This window comes from Eleutherodactylus coqui, chromosome 2 (genome assembly GCF_035609145.1).
Source record: "Eleutherodactylus coqui strain aEleCoq1 chromosome 2, aEleCoq1.hap1, whole genome shotgun sequence".
Lineage (NCBI taxonomy): Eukaryota > Metazoa > Chordata > Amphibia > Anura > Eleutherodactylidae > Eleutherodactylus > Eleutherodactylus coqui.
The window spans coordinates 218,109,613-218,133,402 of NC_089838.1; the positions used below are offsets into that span (position 1 = coordinate 218,109,613).

Below are 23,790 nucleotides of genomic sequence, written 5' to 3' on the forward strand. Positions count from 1 at the left end.
GTAACTGCAGACACAGCTCTCATTGAAATCAATGGGAGCTGTGCCTGCAGTTACAAGCATCGGCCACTATACGGAGGAAGCCTCCGTGCCGACCTCCGTGTATTTGGAGCGGAAGTCTCTGGCCAGCGCTTGTAACTGCAGGCATGGCTCTCATTCAAATTAATGAGAGCTGTGCCTGTATTTACCAGCGCCAGCCACTACAAAGAGGTTGGCGTGGAGGCTTCCACTCCAACCTCCGTGTATTTGTGGCACTGACAGAATGCAGAAACTGAACAATAAACAAATTATCATTCGTTGTTCAGTTGCTGCCGACATTTACACTGCACGATTATCATTCAGATTTCCGCAATCCAGCGAGAATATGAAAAGATTACGAGTTCAATCCCCGCATGATTCAGGTAGCCGAATCAAGGTTGACTCAACCTTCCATCCTTCAGAGGTCGGTAAACGGATTACCCAGCTTGGTGTTGGTGGTGGGGGCGTAATAAATAAATTACTAGAAGGAGCAGTGGAAAAAGTTGGTGCTATACAAATAAGATATATTTTTTTAAATTTAGAAGCCTCATTCTTCTATAAGCCTACATTGTTGTGTTTATCGGACAGTTGTGTTATACTCGTGCCAATATGGCTGCACTCGAAAGATTCGTCGAAGAGAGGTGAGGTCTCAGACTACGGCAGTGCTCCAATGCAGGAGGCAACATGTACAGTACTGGTGGACCTCTAGGGCACACTGTAAATGAGGAGGGAGGGGGGGGGTGAAATTGAGAATTTCAAGAAAATAGCAAAAAGGTATGTGCCCCAAATCACATTACTACACAATCTGAGGCATAAGAGCTACAAGCCCATCTATTTATTTCGGTATTTGATGAAATGACAGGTACGCTTTAAGAAGAAAAAGCATAAGACAATTTTAATAGAAACCATTCATATATTTCAACTTTCAATAAACATTTGTGTGCATAACAATAAATAGCATTCATAACTTACTAGACTGTTTACAAAGCATCTTCATGTCATGGTCTACCAATGGCTCTGCAGGTAATCTACTAAAATGACAAACCCTGTATATAATAAAGGCGCAAAATATTGCTCTATAGCATATTTTGAAAATAATATAAAAATAAGTTCTATATTACAATTTAAACTTGGCTTGTAAAATTTCAACATAATACAGCCTTTAATCTACAAACAGAACACATACAAACAACTTTCTTTTATTTTCTCAACAATATACTATTTATTTTTTCACTAGATTGTTAATGACAGGATGTGCAAAGAAATTAGAAAGTGTGTAAATTGCAAAAAAAAAAAAAATACAATCTCTTTTCGATCATAAACCCATATGATAAAACTTTATAGGAGAATTCCTTTACAAACTGAAAATCTGAAAATGTCAAAGTTTGTCCATAATGGCACCTTTGGCCTTTATAAATAATACCTACAACATATTAAAAAAATATCCAGGTACACACAGATTAGTTTCATGAAAAAGCCAGAGCTGTAGTTACCTACAATCATGGTCAGTCCTTTCAATAGTTAGATACAAACAAAAGAGGGAATGACATTAGCCACCATGTTTGCCTGTTCCAGATGGTACTCCAGTTAGTACTGGGATTTATAATGCAAGGTTTTCCAATTTTTTTTTTTTATTACGAACTCACAAAAATGACACAAAAATGTTTGACTCTTATGACATTACTATGCACTGACCGTCAACTCTGCTGCATCATACATAGTTGCACTAAGAGGGTGCATTCATATAGTGGGAACTGTATACTTTATTGAGTGCCAAAGCCAAGACTGAATCCTATCATGTGAAAGCGGTTTTAATGTAGACTTCTGTATGGTGTCCTTAAAAAGGACCTGTCAATCAAACATCCAGTCTGATGTGCAGGTAGCATAGTGTACAGATATAGCAAATGTTAACTTGACATTTAAATAAATAGTTATGATTATTTGATTTACAGCATTGTAGTATATTGTAGTTATCAAGAAGCGCCAATTATGTTACCAATTGCTACATCTGGAGATGCTAAGCAATTCGTACAAAGCCTCATAAAACAGCTGCACAGTGCTACTGCTTAGGGTACCTTTACACAGGCCAATTGTCACTTAATTAAATAGCTCAAAAGAGCGATTATGGGTGACGGTCAGCTTGTGTATACACAGACCCCCCGACAGGGCATGGAGCGAGAAAGTGCTCAGTAGTCACTATGCATTCAGTTTCAGGAAAAGATCTTCAGCCCACTCCACCTCCATTCTCTGAACAACTCTTGCTCCTGTACAAAAAGCGCAAGAGCGATAGTCGCTGGAACGGGCGTGAAGTAGGATGGTCAAATAGGGAATGCAGAGGATATCCCTCTTGCTATCCACACTTTCAACCAAATCAGCATCAGCAAATTAATTGGTTGAGAGCAAGGAAACAGACAGGGATTCTCTTACATTTAACCAAAGCAGTGATTAAATACCATGTTTCCCTGAAAAGAAGACCTACCCCTAAAATAAACTCTATCCTGATTTTTGGCTATTTTCAAGGAGGGTTGAAATATAAGACCTACCACAAAATAAGCCCTAGTTAGAGTACATTAAAAAAAAATAAAATTACCTAGTAGCCGTGGTCCAGGTCCCTCCCACTGGACTCCAAGGTTCCGTAGCTCCGCCACGCATCCTGCATTTCTCGGCCACCAACAGAACATCACTTGCTGGTCTCGAGATTCATGAATTCCTCCTCCGGGAAGTGATGGCTCTGATTGGCTGAGAGTAGCGCTCGCTGAACCAATTAATACAGCACTCACTGAACCAATGCAATGGTTGTGAGCAGCTCTCGCTGAACCAATTCCAGCCATCGTGTTTGGTTCAGCGAGTGCTGTTTTCAGCCAATCAATGCAGCACTCGGTGAACCAATCAAAGCCATCGCTTCCTGGAGGTGGGATTAATGAATCTCGTGACTAGCAAGTGATGTTCTGCCAGTGGCCAGAGGAGTGCAGAATGCGCAGTGGAGCTATGTAAACTCGGAGACCAGCGGGAGGGACCCAAACAGCGGTTTCTAGGTAAGTAAAATAAGCCATTCCCCTTTTGGGGCAAAGGTTTATATAAGACGGGGTCTTATTTTCGGGAAACACGGTAGTGGCACTGCGAGTCCACCAAACTAGGAGCATTAACATGTTATATAGGGGTTGTATAGTGGACATACTTAATGCCCAATGCATTAATCTTCTTTTTGCATAACTGATGACCAACCAAACTGAAAACTTTAAATTGCATCTATATCCAGCAGCTCATCTCTGTCCATGTATGTCAGATATGCATGCCCTCGGTGCGAGTAGTTTTTCATTGTATGATCAGCCTAAATTATGAAAGCTCAATTGGTGAACAGTTCACTCCTGTAACATTCAATTTTTCAAATATAGTATAAAAAAAACCCAAAGAAAAGTAACAGTAATCCCTTCATACAACACTGTAACCCATACAGCTGGCAGTATATGAGGGTAAACATTTGCATAGCGACTCCTATTATACATAAACATGTTAGTATACATCAATATTATTCACAGACTTGTACAGCTTTGTGCAATTAGCAAATTAAATCACAAGCAACACCGAACCTAAAACAGCTTACGGATTTTTTTTTATTACATTGCCAAACCTCTATTAAGTTCATTGGGGTTTCACAATTGATGATTGCTCATAGACTACTTTATCGGACTCCTTTTCTGCACTACTGGGATATTCAGGCTGGTAGACTATCACATTTACAGGCTGATAGGGCTCATGTCTCGACTTCACTTTCTTTTGAGAACAGGATTAGTATTAACCATTATTGGATTGGTTGCAGTAATTGTGTGATACAGAATTCTGTTAAGATTTGTTCTTCTATTCTGCAGGATTCATTTACTTGCTGAGGACCTTATTGTGTGGGCATAGCATTTCCAAGAATAACTATGGATAGAAAGCATCTTTGTAAAAGCCATACTTGCTAAAGGATCTTACAGTGACTCTCCGAGTCTGAACAAACAAAGATGGACGCACCAGCTTCTGACAACCTTTGCATTGGTATGCATTATTAGTCTAAAGGCCCTTTTACACACGATTATCACTCAAAATTCATTTGAACATCTGAAAGTGAGCGACAATTGTTAAATGTAAACGCGGGCAGTTGTGCACTACTGGTTCAATGCTGGTTTTTAGCCGGCATAAAATCCATCGTGAAGCCGCTCAGAATTTGTTCCAATTGAATGCAGTTCCTTCAGCCTTTTCAGCAACTTAATGATGGTTTTGTTTGCTTTACATACATGATTACATTGTCTTCTCCTGGCATGAGTAAACAATGTACTCATTGTGTATGCAAAGGAGAAGGCAATGGAATCTGCACACCAGATAATCTCTAGCACAAACACACTCACCTGAACTAACTGCTGCTACGGAGTTTACTTTAGCTAATGGGGAAAAATACAGATTATTGGGCGTGAGTAATTTTATTCAAAAATGTCAGCAGTTTGTTCAGTTGTGTGGTTGTTCAAGCGATAATCGTTGCATGTAAAAGAGCCTTAAGACTCTACACCATATTAGATTACCCACTACTGTCCACATGAGCAGTGCTGGCCAATCATAGCAGCATGTAATGTCTTAAGACTACCAATGCATATTAATGCACAGTGTGCATCAGGTAGTCAGAAAAGTGGTTCAGCCATCTTTATTTGTCCAGGATCGGAGGTTCAGTTTAAAAGGCCACTCCAGTGATTTGTTTTTTCACTGAGCATGTAGATAGCCCCCCCAGTATATAGAAGTCCGCTAGTATCACCTTGGTTAGTTATTCCTCTCTATCTGAAACTTCTCTGAAGGTGGGTCATGTGATCACATTCTGACCACCTTAGATTTACTTGGGTTTGTGTACGCTCAAGAAGTCATTTTTTAATTGACATAATTGCCACAAACTCATTACAGTTAGTGCTGAGTATTAGGGGCTCCAATTATAATAGAGGAGATCACTGCTGAATTTCATGACTGTATAATTATGGTCTGTAGTTTATTTAGGTGAAAATAAAGAACAGAAGGTAATGGCAGCATCCTCCCAGCAGGCAGAGATGGTACTGGTTCTAGCTGGTCATATGATGCTGTGCTGATGCATCATGGGAGTGTTTACAGACCTTAGAGAAAGTGAGCAGGGAGAAACCTCAGCATCAAGATGGTGCCTGATAAGTATCAGACAGAAATCTGCACAGCATGGAAGTGACTGCAATATACAGAGGAGACCTCTGCAGTGTGGCAAAGCTGGAAAAAGGTGTTGTCACTGGAGTGGCCCTTTAATAGTTCGATAAGATGTAAATCTCACTAGTACGTGACTAACAGAAGGAAACTGCTAGTGACCGATGCAGACGATTCACAGAACTATGGAAGTTAGCTTTATTGTGCTATTAAATAGAACTACAGTATTTAGGCCCTGCAATTTTAAGCCAAGTGACCCTCTGTCAGAGCATTGTTTTAAAAGGATTTTCTGATCTCTATGACTGACTTTCTATAGGCTCAAAATGTTAGAATATAAATGTTTTTTCAACATTTTGTTCCAATTTTTTAGGTGACCCAAACCCCTAAATATATTTTTATTTTGGAGGAAAAATTCTATTAATGCAAAATAAATCTGACTAACAAAAGACACATTATGGGCTTAAGTTGGTAAAATTTACAGAAGTGAATGTGCCAGGAACAAGCATGGTTTCTGAATTGCTACATGGCTCTATAGAACAAACTGATAGGACAAGTCTGTTGAAACATAGATTTTCAATTTTACCCACAACTGCAGAATTACAGAAATTTCACAATATGTTCTATACACAAGAAGAACCTGTAATCCAATACAAAATGTACTATTTTATATGGTGTAATGGTTTGTGATGACGTCTATACAAACAAGATATTGCAACATGTTTCCTATACATTTGGTAAAGTACTACTGTAACTTGTTCTTCATAATCTTGATCTGAGCTATGGCAGTAGTCTACTTGGGGAGGGTCAAACACAAAAGAATTAACATTTATTGCTGCCACCAAATAATTTAGTATATTTAGAATCAGTACTTGAATATCTATATTCAGCAATAGATCAAGTGCCTTCAAGGGTGATACATACTATAGTAGCCACAAGTAGGTCAGACCTCCTGCAATAATACGACATACCCTAGAAATATACCGTGACATACCAAGGTAGGCATCTTGAACCTTAAACCTTACTGTATGCTGTACTTACCTAACCCTCTTTAAAAAAGGTAAATTAAATGGCTATTACTGAATTAAAAACCCAATGAGTTCCTTTATACATTTCATCCATATTACAGTGAGCCAACATATACATACTCATAAAAATGTTAGACGTAACATTTTAAGTTGTGCCTTTTACTAACGTTATCTTTGCAGTTACTGCTGACCACCTATGGTCTGGTCACATGTTATTTAAAGGGGCTGTAAACCACAATTTTATAAAGAGCTTACAGTATTAGTATACAGTGTCTACAGTCAGCAGTCCACCATTATGAAAAAATGTACTCTGCATGCATTACTCTGTGCAAGAAAAATGCTTTTATAAGAGACGACTGAAGTCCACTCCCTTTTAACATATAAACCACAACTTCCCTGCCTAGCACAGAAACGTTTGCTGACTTCGTACTAAATGTGTAATGGACGTAAGAGAGATTGCTCCACTGTAGGCACATATGTAAACTTTTTCTTATGTACATTGTGATTGGCTACATGTAATTGGGTGTTCAAAACTGTGCTGGCACTTAGTGCTGCGAGAGGGGCAAACAAAATTATTGCTGCTTGTAATTTAACATTCTGAAACAATGGTGAATTAAAGGTAAGGTAAAGTCCCCTGGTGCAAGCACAGAGTCGTGACTGACTCTTAGGAAGATGTCACACCATGATGTTTTCTTGGCAGACTGTTTTTGCAGGGTGGTTTGCCATTGCCTTCCCCAGTCATCTTTAACCCCCCAGCAAGCTGGGTACTCATTTTACCGACCTTGGAAGGATGGAAGACTGAGTCAACCTTGAGCCAGCTATCTGAACCACACAAGGATCGAACCCGCAACCTTCAGGTCATGAGCGAGAGCTTAGGACTGCATTTCTGCTGCCTTAACACACTGCTCCACAGGAGGCCCATGGTGAATTAAAACATACCATCTAATAATTTTGTATGTAGATTACCTGTAGGAGGTAACTACAGAAAGAGGAGAGCTAAGACATATGCCAGTGAGAAGCAACAGACTAGCATATCACCAGGGTATTGATCATGAGGAATGTGATGTATTAAGAAATCTAATAAGAAGTCCTAATGAACTGGTATCACTTACCTGCCCTGCTACATAGCCTGAACCCCACAATAGCAAAGATTTTCTGGAGAGGCTAGTCTCACACTGGAACCACTAATGATTAGAGATGAGCGAGTATACTCGCTAAAGGCAATTGCTCGAGCGAGCATTGCCTTTAGCGAGTACCTGCCTGCTCGAGACAAAAGGTTTGGGTGCCGGCGGTGGGCAGGGAGCTGCGGGGGAGAGCGGGGCAGAATGGAGGGGAGATCTCTCTCTCCCTCTCTCCCCCCCGCTCCCTGCCTCTACTCACCGCTCCCCAGCGCTGGCACCCGAACCTTTCGTCTCGAGCGGGAAGATACTCGCTAAAGGCAATGCTCGCTCGAGCAATTGCCTTTAGCGAGTATACTCGCTCATCTCTACTAATGATATGTTATGTTACTATATTATAGCATTCTAGCCTGAAATACTAGCTTTGGTTGCAGGTTAAAGTCACAATTTCCTCAGTACTACATCCTTAAATCCTGGGGTTCTTACATGGTCCCTACTCTTCCACTTCTCAGTGTCTAAAAGCCTAAGAGCTTTATTTGTATATGACTAGCTTACCATGAACAACGGATCCCTACATTAAAAAAAATACAGAGAGAAACAAATATGGTGCCAGCAGCACAATCCAGAATACTTTAGTAGTGAGGCAACATATGCATAGTCACCTGGAACCAGAATCCATGGATCCAATCTGGAATTATAGGAGGAAGACATGACAGCAGCAACGTTTCGACCAGAAGATCTTTATCAAGAATGACCTAGTCCCTTTCAAGCATGACAAAGATCTCCAGGTTGAAATGTTGCTGCTGTTATGTCCTTGGAGGAAAAAAGACTCTTACATTTTGCACCTTGAATGCAGTTACGCCTTCCTTCTATATTTAAAAAAAAGCCATTCACAGTTTTGAACTGCCAATTTGGAGGAACTTTGGATGGGAATCTCTTAGAATTGACTCATTGTTCTAGAGCTTCTACTCCAATCAAGGCTTTCAAATTGTTTAGAATGATGATTTTCATCTTAACATACCTATTTTTTCTGTGCCTATCAGTGCCCTGGCCTCCTTTCTTAAATCCTTACACCTATGGATACCATTGTATGTTGTGATTACTTGCCTACTGCACTTAACGCCACTATTTTTATGGTTTCATTCCTTATCTACTTGTTGTCATAATTATTGGTTGTACTACAACAGGTCTGCTTTTGTTCTCTGATGAAAACCCAATGAAAAGAAAGTTGAAAATAAAATGTTAGACCCCATATCTCATATTTATATCTACTACAACTAAAGCTGCGGCATTTTGTAAGAGTACATTTAGTTATTCGTAATTCTAGGTTCGTTTTTCTTGCTTAAAATCAGTGGTCTACCCCTAGCTGAAGGCTAAATGAGACATTTTTGTTCCTTCTGACAATCTGAATGTTTTCATATGTAACCAATGAACTTAACTGACGAACTGTGATATGCACAATGATTATTCGGTTTACTTCTACTACGATATTCATAGATATTAATTGATGCACACTGAAGCATAAGTTCATAGAATAAAATATGTAAAATGTTTACGGAGTAATTTGAGATTTAATTTCTTGAATATATCAATGCACTAATTACTATTGTATTGTTCTTTGAAGTAAAAGTTATGAAATGTTCATTTTCATAGTGTGAACAAATTAATATTGTGCAGCACTAAGTGATGGTATGTCCAAATATACTATTTTATCTTATTCTACTTCTGCATTAATAATGCAACACAGACTGTGGGAACAGAATGTGGAGTACACAGGCGTAACTTGAAGCTTCTGGGCCCCAAAGCAAAATCTGTAACATGGGGAGTACAGAGGGGTTTGGTTAAGGAGGTGTACCTCTTCAGGGAGGTATACCACATTTTTAGAGCATGCCTAAAATTGTGTGCATCAGGGATTGCCTGGATAGTTTGGGGTAGCACGTTCGAGAGGACTGGTGCTGTTCTGGAGAAGTCTTGGAGGTGGGAATGAGAGGTTAGAGTTAGAGGGGCACTTAATCTGATTTAGTTAGTGGAGGGCGTGGACTGGGTGGTGGAATGAGATGAGGTATGCAATATAGGGCGGGGCGGTGCTGTGGAGAGCTTTGCGGATGAGGGTAGTGAATTTGTATTGAATTCTGTATTTGACGGGCAGCCAGTGCAGTGACCGGCACAGGGCAGAGGCGTCCGAGTAGCGGCTAGACAGGAAGATGAGCCTGGCTGCCGAATTCAGAATGGATTGGAGAGGGGATAGTTTGGCATGGGGAAGGCCGATCAGTGGCGAGTTGCAATAATCGAGCTGAGTGGATGAGGACAACAGTGAGCATTTTTAGCGTGTCCGCGGTGAGGAAAGAGCAGATTCTTGCGATGTTCTTGAGGTGCAGCTGACATGTTCGGGCAAGAGATTGGATGTAGGGAGTAAAGGAAAGATCGGAGACAAATATAACCCCAAGACAGTGGGCATGCTGTCTGGGAGTAATGATGGTGCCACACACGGAGATAGAGAGGTTAGGATGAGGTCAGTTAGTAGAGGGCGGAAACACCAATAGGTCAGTTTTTAAGAGGTTAAGCTTTATGGAAGAGAGAGGATATAGTGTTAGAGACAGCAGACAGACAGTCAGCGGCGATCTGGAGGAATGGTACTGTGAGGTCACACGAAGAGATGTATAATAACCGGATGTTGTCAGCATAGAGATGGTACTAATAGACAAACCATCAGAAGATTTGGCTAATACGGGCTGTGTAGATGGAGAAGAGGAGGGGGCCCAGGACCGAGCCCTGGGGGACCCCAACAGCAAGGGGAAGAGGAGGGGAGGCAGAGCCAGTAAAGGATACACTAAATGAGGCGTCAGATAGGTAGCAGAACCAGAAAAGAGCAGTGTTCTTTAGGCAGATGGAGTGAAGCACATGACAAAGCGTTCAAGGTATTCACTTGGTCTCCAAATTCAACAGATCTGGATCTAGTCGAACATCTCTAGGGTGTACAAAAAAATCCAAATCTGAACCATAGAAGTCACACATCACAACTGAAAGGACTTAGGCTGGGTAAAAACGATGGCTGATTTGCAGCAGAATATCCGCCATGGGCATTCTACTACAGATCAGCAGTGGAAAGCCTGTCTCCACACCCGCACCATTTGATGCAGATTTTGAAACCGGTTTTATCACATATTTTTGTGCAGAATTCACCCCCTTATTGAGAAGAGATACATTCCACAGCAGAAAATGCAAAAAAAAATTGACATGCTGTGAAATTGAATTCCACAGCGCATGTCAATTTCCACATGGGTTTTGTGCGGGTCATTTCCACAGCTCGTGGACGAGACTTTCAAAATCTTATCAACTTTGCTGCTACTGTAAGTGCCTTGGAATTTCCGTGTGGAGGGAATCGGTCTTGGTGCCAGATAACAATGGACACCTGCAGAGGTCTTGTGGAGTCCATGCCTTAACATATCAGAGCTGTTTTAGCAGTGCAAGGGGGACATACACAATATTAGTCAGGTGGCTTTAATGTTACAGATGACTGGTGTATATAGTAAATAACATCACTTGGTAAGAGCTGCACAATACTAATTGCTTTACATTATTGTAGGTATATTTTAAGCCTAATGCTTGGCCTAAGATATGGTCCTACACACTAGCGTAACTATAGGGGATGCTGTTGCATCCAGGCCCAGGAGCCTTAGGGGGGCCATAAGACCTCTCTTCTTTATATAGGGAGCCCAGTACTATGAATAAAGCATTGTAGTTGGGGGCCCTGTTACAGATTTTGTATTGGGGCGCAGGAGCTTCAAGTTACGCCTCTGGTCCTACACCAACATATAGGACAACAAACTGTATAAATCCTACACCATCTAGTCTACTCTTCCATAATCATCAGTTGGTGTAGAAGAACAACCATGCATAAGCAGACTATAAAACATTAATAGGGATTATTTTATATGACCAAATTAATGTAGAGCAGCAAGATTGATTTGGTTTGAACTACTTGAGTAATATTAAGGCCGCTCGCACACTAGCGGTTTTTACCCAGCATCACACACACTGGTTTTGCACATGTAATACACAGTAACTAACTTTACATTACTGCCTATGGTGCCACACATAAACCACAGCATGCTCTATCTTGGCGTGTTTGTGTGGATTTGTTGGCTTGCAGCAGTACACAATGTACTGCCGCATGATACGCACACGGTATGTCCCGGGAAACGCTAGTGTGAGAGCAGCCTAACACAATGGCCCTATTTTTTCCAAAGTTACAGCAGTATTAAGATTAGGTAGAGATTTTATTTCCAGACTGTTTTCCATATGGAAAGCACAAAATCTGTTACTAAAACCCCAAAGCTTCAGTAACGTTATTTGTATACGTTACCAATATCACTAAAAAAAATAGTAGATCCCATCAGGTACCACGGAGACTGTATTCAATCTGGGGAAAAACCCTTAGGTTATATAGATAGAAAGTGACATCAGCATTTTGTCCATAAGGTCCACAAGATCATAAACTACCATTAGAAAGCAAAATGTGCTCCATGTTGAGGTCCCAGGAGCGCCAAGAGTGGTCATTGCTAAAAATTATATAGATTTTATATAGCCTCTTGAACATCCATGCCTTATGTGTGCATCATTAAAGTTGAGAATCATATTGGACCCCAGTGGTATTTAATGAACTTTCTGAACACGCAGAATCAATATTAAAACCAAATCTAGTATGGATATACAGAAAAGATAATAGATGCATCAAGGGTTGAAAAACTACAGACTCATGTTATAGAATGGCCTCATTGAATGTATCAAATGTAGATTTGAACTGTATAGTCTTGTCACTTGTTGGAGTTTATAGATTGAGCAATGACTGCTGTGTTCATATGGACTTTTTGAACCACAAACCTATACTTATGAAAACCGCATTCCCTAGTGTTTAACACAAGATTATATAATGCCACTAGAGATGAGCGAGCATACTCGATAAGGCAAACTACTCGAGCGAGTAGTGCCTTATTAGAGTACCTGCCCGCTCGTCTCTAAAGATTCGGGTGCTGGCAGGGGGCGGGGAGCGGCGGGGGAGAGCGGAGAGGAACGGAGGGGAGATCTCCCTCTCTCTCCCCCCACTCACCGCTGCAACTCACCTGTCACCCGCGCCGGCAGCCGAATCTTTAGAGACGAGAGGGCAGGTACTCGAATAAGGCACTACTCGCTCGAGTAGTTCGCCTTAGCGAGTACGCTCGCTCATCTCTAAAATCCACCCCTATGAAAAGAGGCTTCTATACATGACCAAAAAAATAATAATATGTTACCTTCTATTGCTTGGCTGATCAGGAAAGTAAGTGGTCTCCCTTTCTAAATGCAAAGTGAAGCAATAGCTTTGAAATACCTTTCCCTGAGAAGTTGCCATTCACATTTTTTTCCAAAGGGTAATGCTCTATTCAAGCTGCTTTCTGATTTCACACCACCATATTACACTCCACATTATTGACTGATCTCAGCAGAATTACATTTTTTAAGGAGTTCTTCCCTACAAGTAATATTAATAAGCTGTTTAACGAAAATTATACTTTTAAATGGATTTCATGAAACCATATGATAATACAAAGACTTTATACAGTATATTACGCCGATATAGAGCACAGCAAACCTTTTACCACCATTACCCCAAAGACACACACATGACTTGTAAGAATTGGTTCTGAAGGCCGAGTAATCTTACATCTTAATTAAATCCTGGTTTAGCATGGCTTCGAACAAAGCAGTTGTCCCTAGACCCCTTTGTCATCTTTTGCTTGGATGTAACCCATGTACAAGACAATTAAAAAATATATATATAAATTGTATGCGGAGTGGCAGAGCTTAAAGAGTAGTACAAATGTAACGCATGTGTCATCCAAAGAAACCCAAGACAAATATGGTAGCCAAAGTGCATTAACAAATAGGTGCTTTGGCTATATGCAACCAAAACTGATATTAGGAAATAGTTCAAGTAGATTAGTCACCTGCACACAGTGGAGACAGTTTTGTTTGTGGTTTGAACCCATCGGAGTTGATTAAACAACTTGAAATTAGTGAGGTCACATAAGCATCAGATTTATTATGGCTCATGCATCAGTGGTGTGTCTCGTTTGTAGCGTCTTGCTCAGTTGCCTATTGCAACATGCCGCAAACCGACTGTCTTCAATGTGTGCAGGTGATGCGTCCACTATAATGATCCTTTCGACTTACCTGAGTGATAGCAAAAAAAGAAAAATCAGGCACCTTAGTAGTTAATAACCATACATCATACAAAGCACTGACTGTGACATGACCAACCTTTCAGCTTAATATATGAAAATGACTAGAGAGAGAAAAATCTAACAAAGGCTTTTTATTCCTTCTCATTCTGAGCAGTCTAATAAAGCTTGACCTGTATAACAGCAAGCGACTATTATTTCTCCCTTGTTCTCCCATTTGGCTATTTTGTTCCATTTGCAATTAAAGTGATTTTAGTACTGAATTTTTGCATGTAAAAAAATGATAAGAGGTCTGGACCTTTCAAATCAATTCAGTCAGTGCCTGTGCACTTTATTTTCCCGATCACGTCTCTTCAGTTCCTCTTTATAGCAGTAAGAACAGAAATTATCAGTCTCAGGGCGTCCATAGAAAGAGCAGTTCTCCTTCTTACACCGACTCTGGTGAAGCGAGTATATTGGGCAGCCTGTACTTCTGCCTCTACTATTTTTGTCATTGTTCAACCATGTCTGAGGAGACTCCTCATCAGCATATTCTAAGCAGTCTCTAATATCTGTAGAGTTAAACCCATTTGTATATGTCTGAGATTTATGCTCAGTGGGTTTCTCATATGAAAGGGATTCCACTGTGTTCACTGTGCGTATGCCCGATAATCGGGCTGGACTATAGCTCTGTGAAGACAATGAGCGGTTCTGTTGAGGATACGTAGCACAAGTTTTCAAAGAGCCCACAACTGGCTTATAAGGATCATCTTGGAAGCTCGGTGACTTAGAGTTGACATCATGTAGATGAATAACACTTTGCCTTTGGACTGGTGGGGTATGGCTGTAATGGGCAGATACTGGCATGGGACCACTTTTCTTAGCACCATTGCTGGGTGACGGATAGGAAGCTGGGGTAGGACTGGACCGATCCTTTAATTTTAGAACTAGTTGTGTTGTATGGCTTTGAGGCAAGATTGGTGATGCCCTGTCCTGAGGAGATGTTTCCAACTTCTCTTTGACAAATCCGTCCTGATCTAGTTTCCTGCAGGATGACCCGTTAAGGACAGCTTTCTTCTCAGCTTCCTTTCTTTTCTGTTCCTGCTCAGCATTGAACCGTTCCTGGGCACTGGTCAAGTAAAAACCAATCATCTCCTCGTGAAATTGATGCCGGTGACTTGTTAGGAGGAGTCCAGCAAAGATAAATTTGCGCTCCCCTTGCATGGCAGCTCTCAAAATATTAAGGCTGAGTTTAACATCTGTGCTATATTTCCAGGGGTCTGACTTATTATCCAATAGTGATCTATTTGCTAGCTTATCAATAGGCGATATGCTAGCTTTATCTGTGGGTGATGGAGTAGTCTTCTCTGAAGGTGAGGTGCTAGCAGACTGTCCGGACTCCTCTTTGCTTCCTTTGCGAGATTTGGACTTCTTTACTTTTTCAGTGGAATCACCGTTTTTCCCATTGCCTGAATTTGCCCGGCTGATTTTGCCATGCACTAGGCCCCCAAGACCTCCCATGTTCTTTTTTAATTTAATACCCAGTGTTTTGCTGAGGCTTCCAAGCTTGTTTGCCACAGAGTCAGTTCTGTTTTTTTCCTTCTCTTTTCTTTGTTTTTCTTTTTCCTTTTCTTTCCCATTTTTCCCATTGTTAACATTGGAATTACTGCAGACTGACTCACGGTCTGAGTCCACAGAGTCGGCAAGTGACTGGACGTCCTCTCCTGCAGATGCTGTTGGAGATTCTGGTTGGGCCAAAGGAGCCTGAAATAAAAAGTATGCAATTAACAGACAGCTGTAGAGAAATAAAGCTATTAATACATACATGGCAAATTAACAAAATTTACCCGTGTGTGTGCTTTAAAAGGACAGTCTTAATTGTACAAACATCAGAGTAAACTGTTCTTGGCTCAGAGTAAAATGCATTAAGAGGTGTAAGCCTCCTAATACAATTGTCTCACCTGGTGACACCTCCGAGCGCCGGATGGAGATCTACGCCAGCTGCTGGCATAGGATTCTGCTATAATTTACCACAGCCCATTTTTTGGCGTATATTATTTGAAATGTGAAGGGTCACATGAGTCTATGCCTCCGATTTCTAGGCCTTATCTGCTTTTTAAAAAAGTGGCAGGGCCCAAGGTAAGAAAACCAAAATATAATGGAACTGGTAGCACTACCCCAGATATCGTGTGTAAGCGGGTAGCACTACCCCAGATATCGTGTGTAAGCGATGCTGCAGCCAAAGCCACACTGTCAATGGCTCTATGTACATTAACACTTTAATAAATGGTGAGCACAAACTAAGTTCATATGATGCAAAAAAGGTGAAGATTTATTGTACATCTCAAGAGGAGAACACGAGTAGTAGCAATGTTTTAGGTAAGGCCCTTTACCAAGCTAATGGAGCATAGGACATCAGGGCCAGAGTTGCCAGGTGCCCTCATCTGCAGATGTACAAATTAAATTTTCACTTATTTGTATCATATGACCATAGCATGTTTGCCATTTTTTTAAATGTTTATGCAAAAGCCTCAAAAGTCACAATTTTGTAAAGTACCCCCAAATTGCAACTTTTGTACACCGTCATACAGTGCAGAATAAATATGCCTCATAATCCCTGAAGTCTATTAAGACAATATGATAGCAAGTCATCTGGCAAACTGACTGGCATGCATGCCACCAGGCCGATTAGGTTTGATTATTTGCTTTGAATATTTTTTTACATAGTTCCCCAAATTCTGCCCCTTGTTGGTTGAGGGAGCCGATTCAGCTAAACATGTACCTTCAAGATCCTGACAGCTCTCATTGAGTCATACTAGGAGGAGTGTGTTGATTCGCCCACAGAGGCCGCTGCCTGTCACAGACGGACAGCACCCACTTGGTGAGTGACTGCGCGAGTCTGAATATATATGCGTGGAGGAGCAGAGAATTTGGCGATTTTTGGATAACACTACAAATACGTAATTTAAGTGGAATTTTCCTTTAAGAGGAGCTTTATTTTATGTGGTGTTTTTTTGAGTAAAGCACATATTTTCAAAAATATTGACACACTTCTTGTCACTATACGATGACACCGTACTAGTAACACCATATTATTCTGAGGCTATGGTTACATCTCGGTCAGGTTTCCACTGCGTCCTGATCTTCAGGAATAGCACAAAATAACCTGATGGACTCCTAAGTCAAAAGGTGTATATTGGGATCTGTTCCGAAGCCGATCATAATGATTCCACCCTGGCTACTGTAAAAGAGGAAGCCATGGTGTCAGTGGGAACCAAGTCCTAAAAACTTATCCCAAAGTCATCTCACTCCTAGCATTACAAAGCGATAACACTGAGGGCTCATTCACATCTGCGTTAGAGACTTCTGTTTGAATTCCATCTGTTCCGTTTTTAGAGCAGAAAAACAGAATTTAAATGGAATTAAGGGTTTCCATGTTTCACCATTGATTTCATTGGAATCAAATCGAAAGTATCCCTTTTTTTTTTTAAAACCCCTTGATGTGCGTAAACAATATAAACGACTCATTCCATTTAAATTCCGTTTTTATGTTCTAAAAATGGAACAAATGGAGAGAATTCAAAGAGAAATCCATAACGCAAATATGAACGAGCCCTAAATTATAATTTTGTCTTGTTTCTTGGCCCCATATGCCTTATATCCTTATATTATAGTACTGTATTAAACAGCGAGGCATACAGAAGGTACCTACTGTATATGCTCACTTCTATCACACAGCCATACAACAAGGATATAAATCCCCAATCTGGATAGCGGCTGGAGACATATAGAATATATATTTATTTACTAGGACATATGGATATATTACAATATCCAGGCCACATCAATGTTCTCAATGTTAAATCTATTCACTATGTAATGATTTTTAATAAAAAATTTTAAAAAATGACAGGTATCCTAAGGGAAATAACTTAGAAGTTAATCTTATTGCTACCTGAAGGAGGCCCAATCAATCTTTAGTCATGTCTGTTCTGAGGGTTAAGGAACTATTGCAGCGCCCACTTAGTTAAAGTTTGTTCTGCTACATGGTAGAACATCTGCAGCAATACTGCCACCACTAGGTGAAAACAAAACTAACACTCAAGGTTTGGGAGGTAGCGTATACACTTGATGAAGAAGGTAAAAAACAAACATGATCTTCAAGTCTTACATGTTCTGGGTAAGATGGTTGGAACTTAAACAGTTTAGATGTTGTAGTGATTACAGTATTAGTATCTGTGGGAAGAAGTCAGATTTAGGGGGAGGGCAAAGTTTTTCTACAGGAGGCGGCAAAGGCTCAAACCAGTCTAAATTCCATTGGTGAAATATGATGATAATGATGAACAGAAACAGAAATTCTCCTCCCTAGTGTTATTATCTTCACCTGTAACAGACACATTCTTCATAGACAGGTGCATACGAAAGTGATTCGTTAAACACTAGATCCAAACTTTTCAAGTGCTGTCTATTCTGTAATCTGTGCAGCAGCAACAGAGGAGGACTTAAGCCGGTCTCCCATCTGCATCGGAATCTCCGTCTGCAAATACCGGAAGAAAAACCGCTGCATTCCGTACCCAATTATAGGCAATAGGGTCTGCCCGGCGGTGTTCAGTCCCGTCCACAGCCATTCAGGGAACAGGAAAGGGAATCCCCGCGTCTAAACAGAGCAGGAAAGCGGAACCACCCTTTGATATTATTTATATATATATATATATATATATATATATATATATATATATATATATATATGTCTTTATATTTCTTTTCTAAACTCTATTAATATTTCATGCCTTAATACAACAAAGCAATGCAAGACTGAAACAATTCAATATAATAGAAGAGAAATGAATACATAGAGAAACTAAGCGGTGTAAGTAGTCAGCAGGGGTTTACCCGTGTCTCAGAGGGGATGCGTATCCAGGTTACATTCATGTAGCTGTGCAGAAGATTCAGTTTGGCCTCCAGGGATAGAATTAAACTGTAGAGGGAATATAAAGAGGACAGCAGGAAACATTACACACATTTCCACAGATTACACCATGTCTCCGCTTCGAAAAGAAAATATTTACTAATGTAGCAAACACAAGAATTACTTACGTTGGTCATTTCATTAGGAACTTATGTTACAATTAGCATTTGAACATTTTCCCTAAAACATAAAAAGTCTGCAGTAAATAGATGCCATTGGCTTGTTTCCTTGGTAACCAATCCGGCAACTACTTTTATAGGCAGGTTATTTTTTTGTTAAAGTCAAACTTTAAATGGATCCGTAAAAGAGGAAATGTATAAAACGTACAATTCTATTTTAGCCTGTAGCAGATGTACTGCAGAGTGTGACCACAGCCGGCGTCTTCCACAGAGGTGGTCACCTAGCTTTTTAGAGTCCTGAATGGAAAATTTGCCTACTTGTTCATTGCTTCATCTACCTCTCCAGGTTGATTTTAGGATTTAAGTGCAATTGTTTTTTAATGAGATTGTCAGAATGGAACATTTAAAGACTAGAGATGAGCGAACGTACTCGGATAGGCACTACTCGTCCGAGTAATGTGCCTTATCCGAGTACCGCTGTACTCGTGCTGAAAGATTCGGGTGCCGGCACGGAGCGGGGAGCTGCAGGGGAGAGCGGGGAGGAACGGAGGGGAGATCTTTCTCTCCTTCTCTCCCGCCCGCTCTGCCCCGCTCCCCGCTGCGACTCACCTGTCAGCAGCGGAGCGCCCCGAATCTTTCAGCACGAACACAGCGGTACTCGGATAAGGCACATTACTCGGACGAGTAGTGCCTATCCGAGTACGTTCGCTCATCTCTATTAAAGACATATGGTCATCATAGACAGAGGAAAGAATGGCTTCCACTCGAGGTCTCCGTGCGAACATGCTGCGCTGCAGCTCATTCATTTGACTGGACACCATGCAATAGCACTTTTATCTTGCAGTGGTCATCTGTATCATCCCCGGGTGAAGGGCCGTCTAGATAGGACAACTCCTTTAAGTTATTAGCTGCAGGTTTGTCCTACATTCATGGACACAACAATCTGAAGTAATGTCAGGTTTTTACTGAAGCAGCTCACAAATCCACCGCAGTCTTCTTGGAGTAATATTGTCTTTTTGAAAAAAAAAAAAGCTTGATCTCTGATGAGCAGGGATTTAAAAGGGACACTAACTTTTCAGACAACCTCTGCTCATGTACTAGCTTGTGTTAGCCCAAATGCACATAGCCGGGTCAGATTCCGCATGCTGGATCCTGCAGCAGAATCCGACCTGATGCCCTGCCGGTGACCCCCACATACCTGTTCGGATTCTATTATCTGTGCTGCGGATGTGCCAACTGGCACACATGCGCAGTACAGATAATGCCGCACTATTGCTATGCAATGACGTGTATACTGTGACCTTTCTGCAATGATGATTGTGGAAGGGTTGCGGGTCGGACGGCTTACATTCACTTCAGAGGAAGCTGTCAGCACGGAATAGGTTGATAGATAGATGGATGGATGCCAGTTCCGGATGCCACAATGCAAATCCATCCGTGTGCATTCAACCTTAGTCTCATAATTTCCGTAATATACTTGCATTAAAAATTCTGCAGCTTCACCACTATAAATCACATTTGAAGTTGCTGCCACTAGGGGTCTTCATTCCAGCTTCTCTGCAAACCAGTCTCTATCGTTAGATACAGAGCTTCCATAGTAACAAGGATACAGAGACGTTTTCATAGCAAAGGGGGACGTGCTATCTTCCTACTGTGCACTCACAGACTGCTGACTGACAGAGCCGCAGACACTGATAATCTCCACAGTCTCTACCTCGCCTGCTGTTACAGCGTTTTTTTCAGAATGTGTCTGAATGCCGGAATCATACTGGGAAAGCAGAGGCATGCACATTCAGTTACTGCCTCCCTGCTGATTGAACCAGAGAGAGTGCAATGCATGGGAAGCACAGGTAAGGAAGTCAGGACCGTGAACTACTGGCAGAATGCTAGACTTGATACACACCTCCTCCCTGAAAGTGGACTGCAAACAACAGAGCTACAGAAAAATGGGGAAGACCACCTGAAAATCAGAACTTACAGACACAAAAACAGTGTGCAAACACCACTAAATGAGATGGTAAGGAGAAGCTAGTGTATTTCAGAAAACTTGTTGAGGACTCAGGTAGACTTTAAAACACACCCTTGAAACAATTCACCAATATCTTCTAAAATCTAGTGCAGGAATAGAAATTTGTGGACATCAAAACCGAGTGATAGTTACGGTACCTGGCCAACTTAATGTTGTCATTATCGTCCTTGCCCCACTCCCAGTCCTTCCCAGGGTCCACTGCAAAGTGCAAAGGTAGAAGCTTGTGTTCAGAGTCTGTTAATGGAATAACCGCTGTGGAAAAAGCACAGACACATGTGGATGGTTACTAAGAACTACAAATTAGAGGAAACTCTGTTAACACATAAATCATAGTGGAGTCAGAACTTGTATTTACTCTTAAATTCTGGAAGGACTCATTCTCATTTGCACAAGGAAAGACTAGAAGTAATGGGATGAAACTGAAAGGGAGGAGACACAGATTAGATATTAGAAAAAACTTCCCGACAGTTAGGGTGATCAATGAGTGGAACAGGTTACCACAGGAGGTGGCGAGTTCTGCTTCAGTGAAAGTATTGAAACAAAGGCTGGACAGACATCTGTCTGGGATGATTTAGTGAATCCTGCACTGAGCAGGGGGTTGGACCCGATGACCCTGGAGGTCCCTTCCAACTCTACCATTCTATGAAAATAAACAAACAATGCCCCTCATCTTCTGTTTCCATTCAATATCACTCTCAAAGATAAAACTAAAATTTTAACACGTACATTTTCACACAGTTGAAAAAAAATCTCAGTTCATAAACGTGTAGAGTTGTAGTAAATGTTCATTGCCACAAGATGGCAGCAGAGCTCAGACGACAGTATATTGTTTACATCCACAACACACATCACTATAGCGATCACTCTGTGCTGGCGATCACTATGGCTGCTGACTCAAGAGGAAAGTGTGAACTCCCTGGACAACTCCCAGGTGCAGCGATAAGCGCTGTAACCTCCTATCACTCAAGAGTCAAACTAATTAATGTTGGGATTCAAAAATATCCTCCTTGTTGAATAAAAGATAACTAATGCCACAAGCCATGCAATAAACACACAGAAGCACAGCCATCAATTACTTTCATCTTCAAAGATATGAAAACTCAGAAGCCATCTATAATTCATATGAACTGCAGCTAGCTAATCTCTGTCTACACACAACTACTTCTGCAGGCTTCTGGTGGCTTACCCTCAAGGATCCTACTGTGACCCCTTTCTAATAAGGCATCCATCTGTGGACACTTAGGACATGTTCACACAGGGCAGATTTGCCGTGCACAAAAAATCCAAAGCATGTGGAGTCGCAGCAAAAGTCGATGAGATTTTCAAAATCTCGTCCATACACTGCAGAAAAAAATCTGCGCAAAACCCGTGCGGAGATTGACATGTGGTTTGGAAATAAAATCCGTCAATTTTCGCATTAGATATACTGCGGAACCCACCTCTTCTACATGAGGGGGTGAATTCCGCACCCAAAGTCGCATTAAAAACTCCATAGTGCAGATTTTGCTGCAGACTGTAGTTGCAGAGTGTCCGCGCTTACACTTTCTGAAGATATAGTAGTTTCTGCCAACGGGTTGTACATTATCACAGCTGGATGGACTAGCAACAGGTTTGGTTTTCAGAACCATGATCGCCATCCGCATGGGAGATTCGCGGTAAAACGTGGTCATTGAAAGGCATGCATTTTCATTTTTTTGTTCACGCTTGCGGATACAAATTGTGAATTTTGTGAGTGGAAGAAAAATCACCACATCCTCTATTTTGCCGCAGAATCCGTGCAGATGGTCTACATTGATGTCGGCATTGATGGAGGCCGTACGACCCACAGCTAATACACAATTAACACTGCGTATGGGCTGTGTGTACCCACGTCATCACTAAGCAACGGAAATATAAATAAACAAAAAAAAACAAAAAGAAAAAAAAAAAAACTGTACTGCGCAGGGCCGCCTGCAAGCCGCCACAGTCATGCGCAATACAATTAATTTTTAAACGCAGGGTCAACGGCCGGGCTCACAGCCAGAATCCACTGAGGGCCTCCTGCATGCGGAATCCGATCTGCCCATGTGAGACCAGCCGTAGTCTCTCTAAAAATGAGCTTCACTTAAACTGGTTATCTTCATTCTGGTTTTGTACCATCTCCGCCCTCCACATATATCAAGTCTGTTTTCTTAGAGTTCTACTTAATTCCGGTCGTTTTTTTCTCCATCACGCCCAATCCATGGCCAAATCCTGTTGTCTTCACCTCTAAAACATTTTGTGTCTGCCCCTACTGATTAATGACACCACTACAAATCACTTACCCTAATTACATCTCACCATGGTTACTAGCATTCTCTAAGCATTCCATTAAAGAGTCTGACTGCGTCATCCAGGCTGATCTGTCTCGGAGTTCTAGTAAGGCCATGTTCCCTCAACAGAATCCACCTCAAAATCTGTAGCAGAAATGTGCGCCTGGACGGCGGACTTCAACTTCACTTTACCCCGAATCAGCACACAGATTTATCCCTTTTCAATGTGCAATGCTGGAAATAAATTTCGCTGCCTTAGTTTCATACTGTTCTAACTCCACGTTTGGCCAATTTTGTTCTAACTCTCCGGCATGCGGTATCGCCCAAGCCACAATGAGCCAACTCCTCTGACCAATAGCTGGCTTATATTTTATCAGCTGACGTCTAGACAAAAAAAAAAAAGTACCTTTTTCTCATGTCAAACACGTCCTTACAAGAAGGTTCAGAATTCCACTAGGTCAGCTTTCTGAAATCAAAAATACTAGACCTGGAGCACTAAAAAAAAATATTCTTCTATTTGCAAATAACAATCGAAGCCTAATTGTGATTTTATTGTAAACTAGCATTCAGGGTGTGTTCACATGTGGTGGAAATGGTGCAGCTTTTCTGTAGCAGAAAATCCGCATCATTTCCTCGTCAAGATCTGCTCCATTGGAGCAGATTGACACAGATTCTGGTGCGGATCCTCAGCAGGCTTCACTCCATCTATTGAATGGGTGAAATGGTGTGGATTTTGGCATGATTGTGATGCAGAAATTCTGCCACACATTAATGCACCCTAAAAAATAGTGGTTTGCCAAGGAAGGATGTGTAGACTTTAAATTTTAAGGTTAAGTG

General features: G+C 41.2%; 1 protein-coding gene across 4 annotated transcripts in view; it reads right to left on the minus strand.

Moving 5' to 3' along the window:
• Window positions 1-13,709: 13,709 nt before the first annotated feature.
• The window catches only part of OTUD7A (OTU deubiquitinase 7A), a 204,036-nt gene continuing 193,955 nt past the window's right edge, over window positions 13,710-23,790 (minus strand). For all 4 annotated transcript variants that reach the window (XM_066592497.1, XM_066592494.1, XM_066592496.1 and 1 more), the window contains 3 exons: window positions 20,800-20,914; window positions 18,439-18,523; window positions 13,710-15,309 (listed from right to left, as the gene is read on the minus strand). In XM_066592497.1, coding sequence (XP_066448594.1) covers window positions 13,882-15,309; window positions 18,439-18,523; window positions 20,800-20,914 — 1,628 coding nt within the window. In that variant the 3' untranslated portion in view covers window positions 13,710-13,881. The remainder of the gene's footprint in view (window positions 15,310-18,438; window positions 18,524-20,799; window positions 20,915-23,790) is intronic.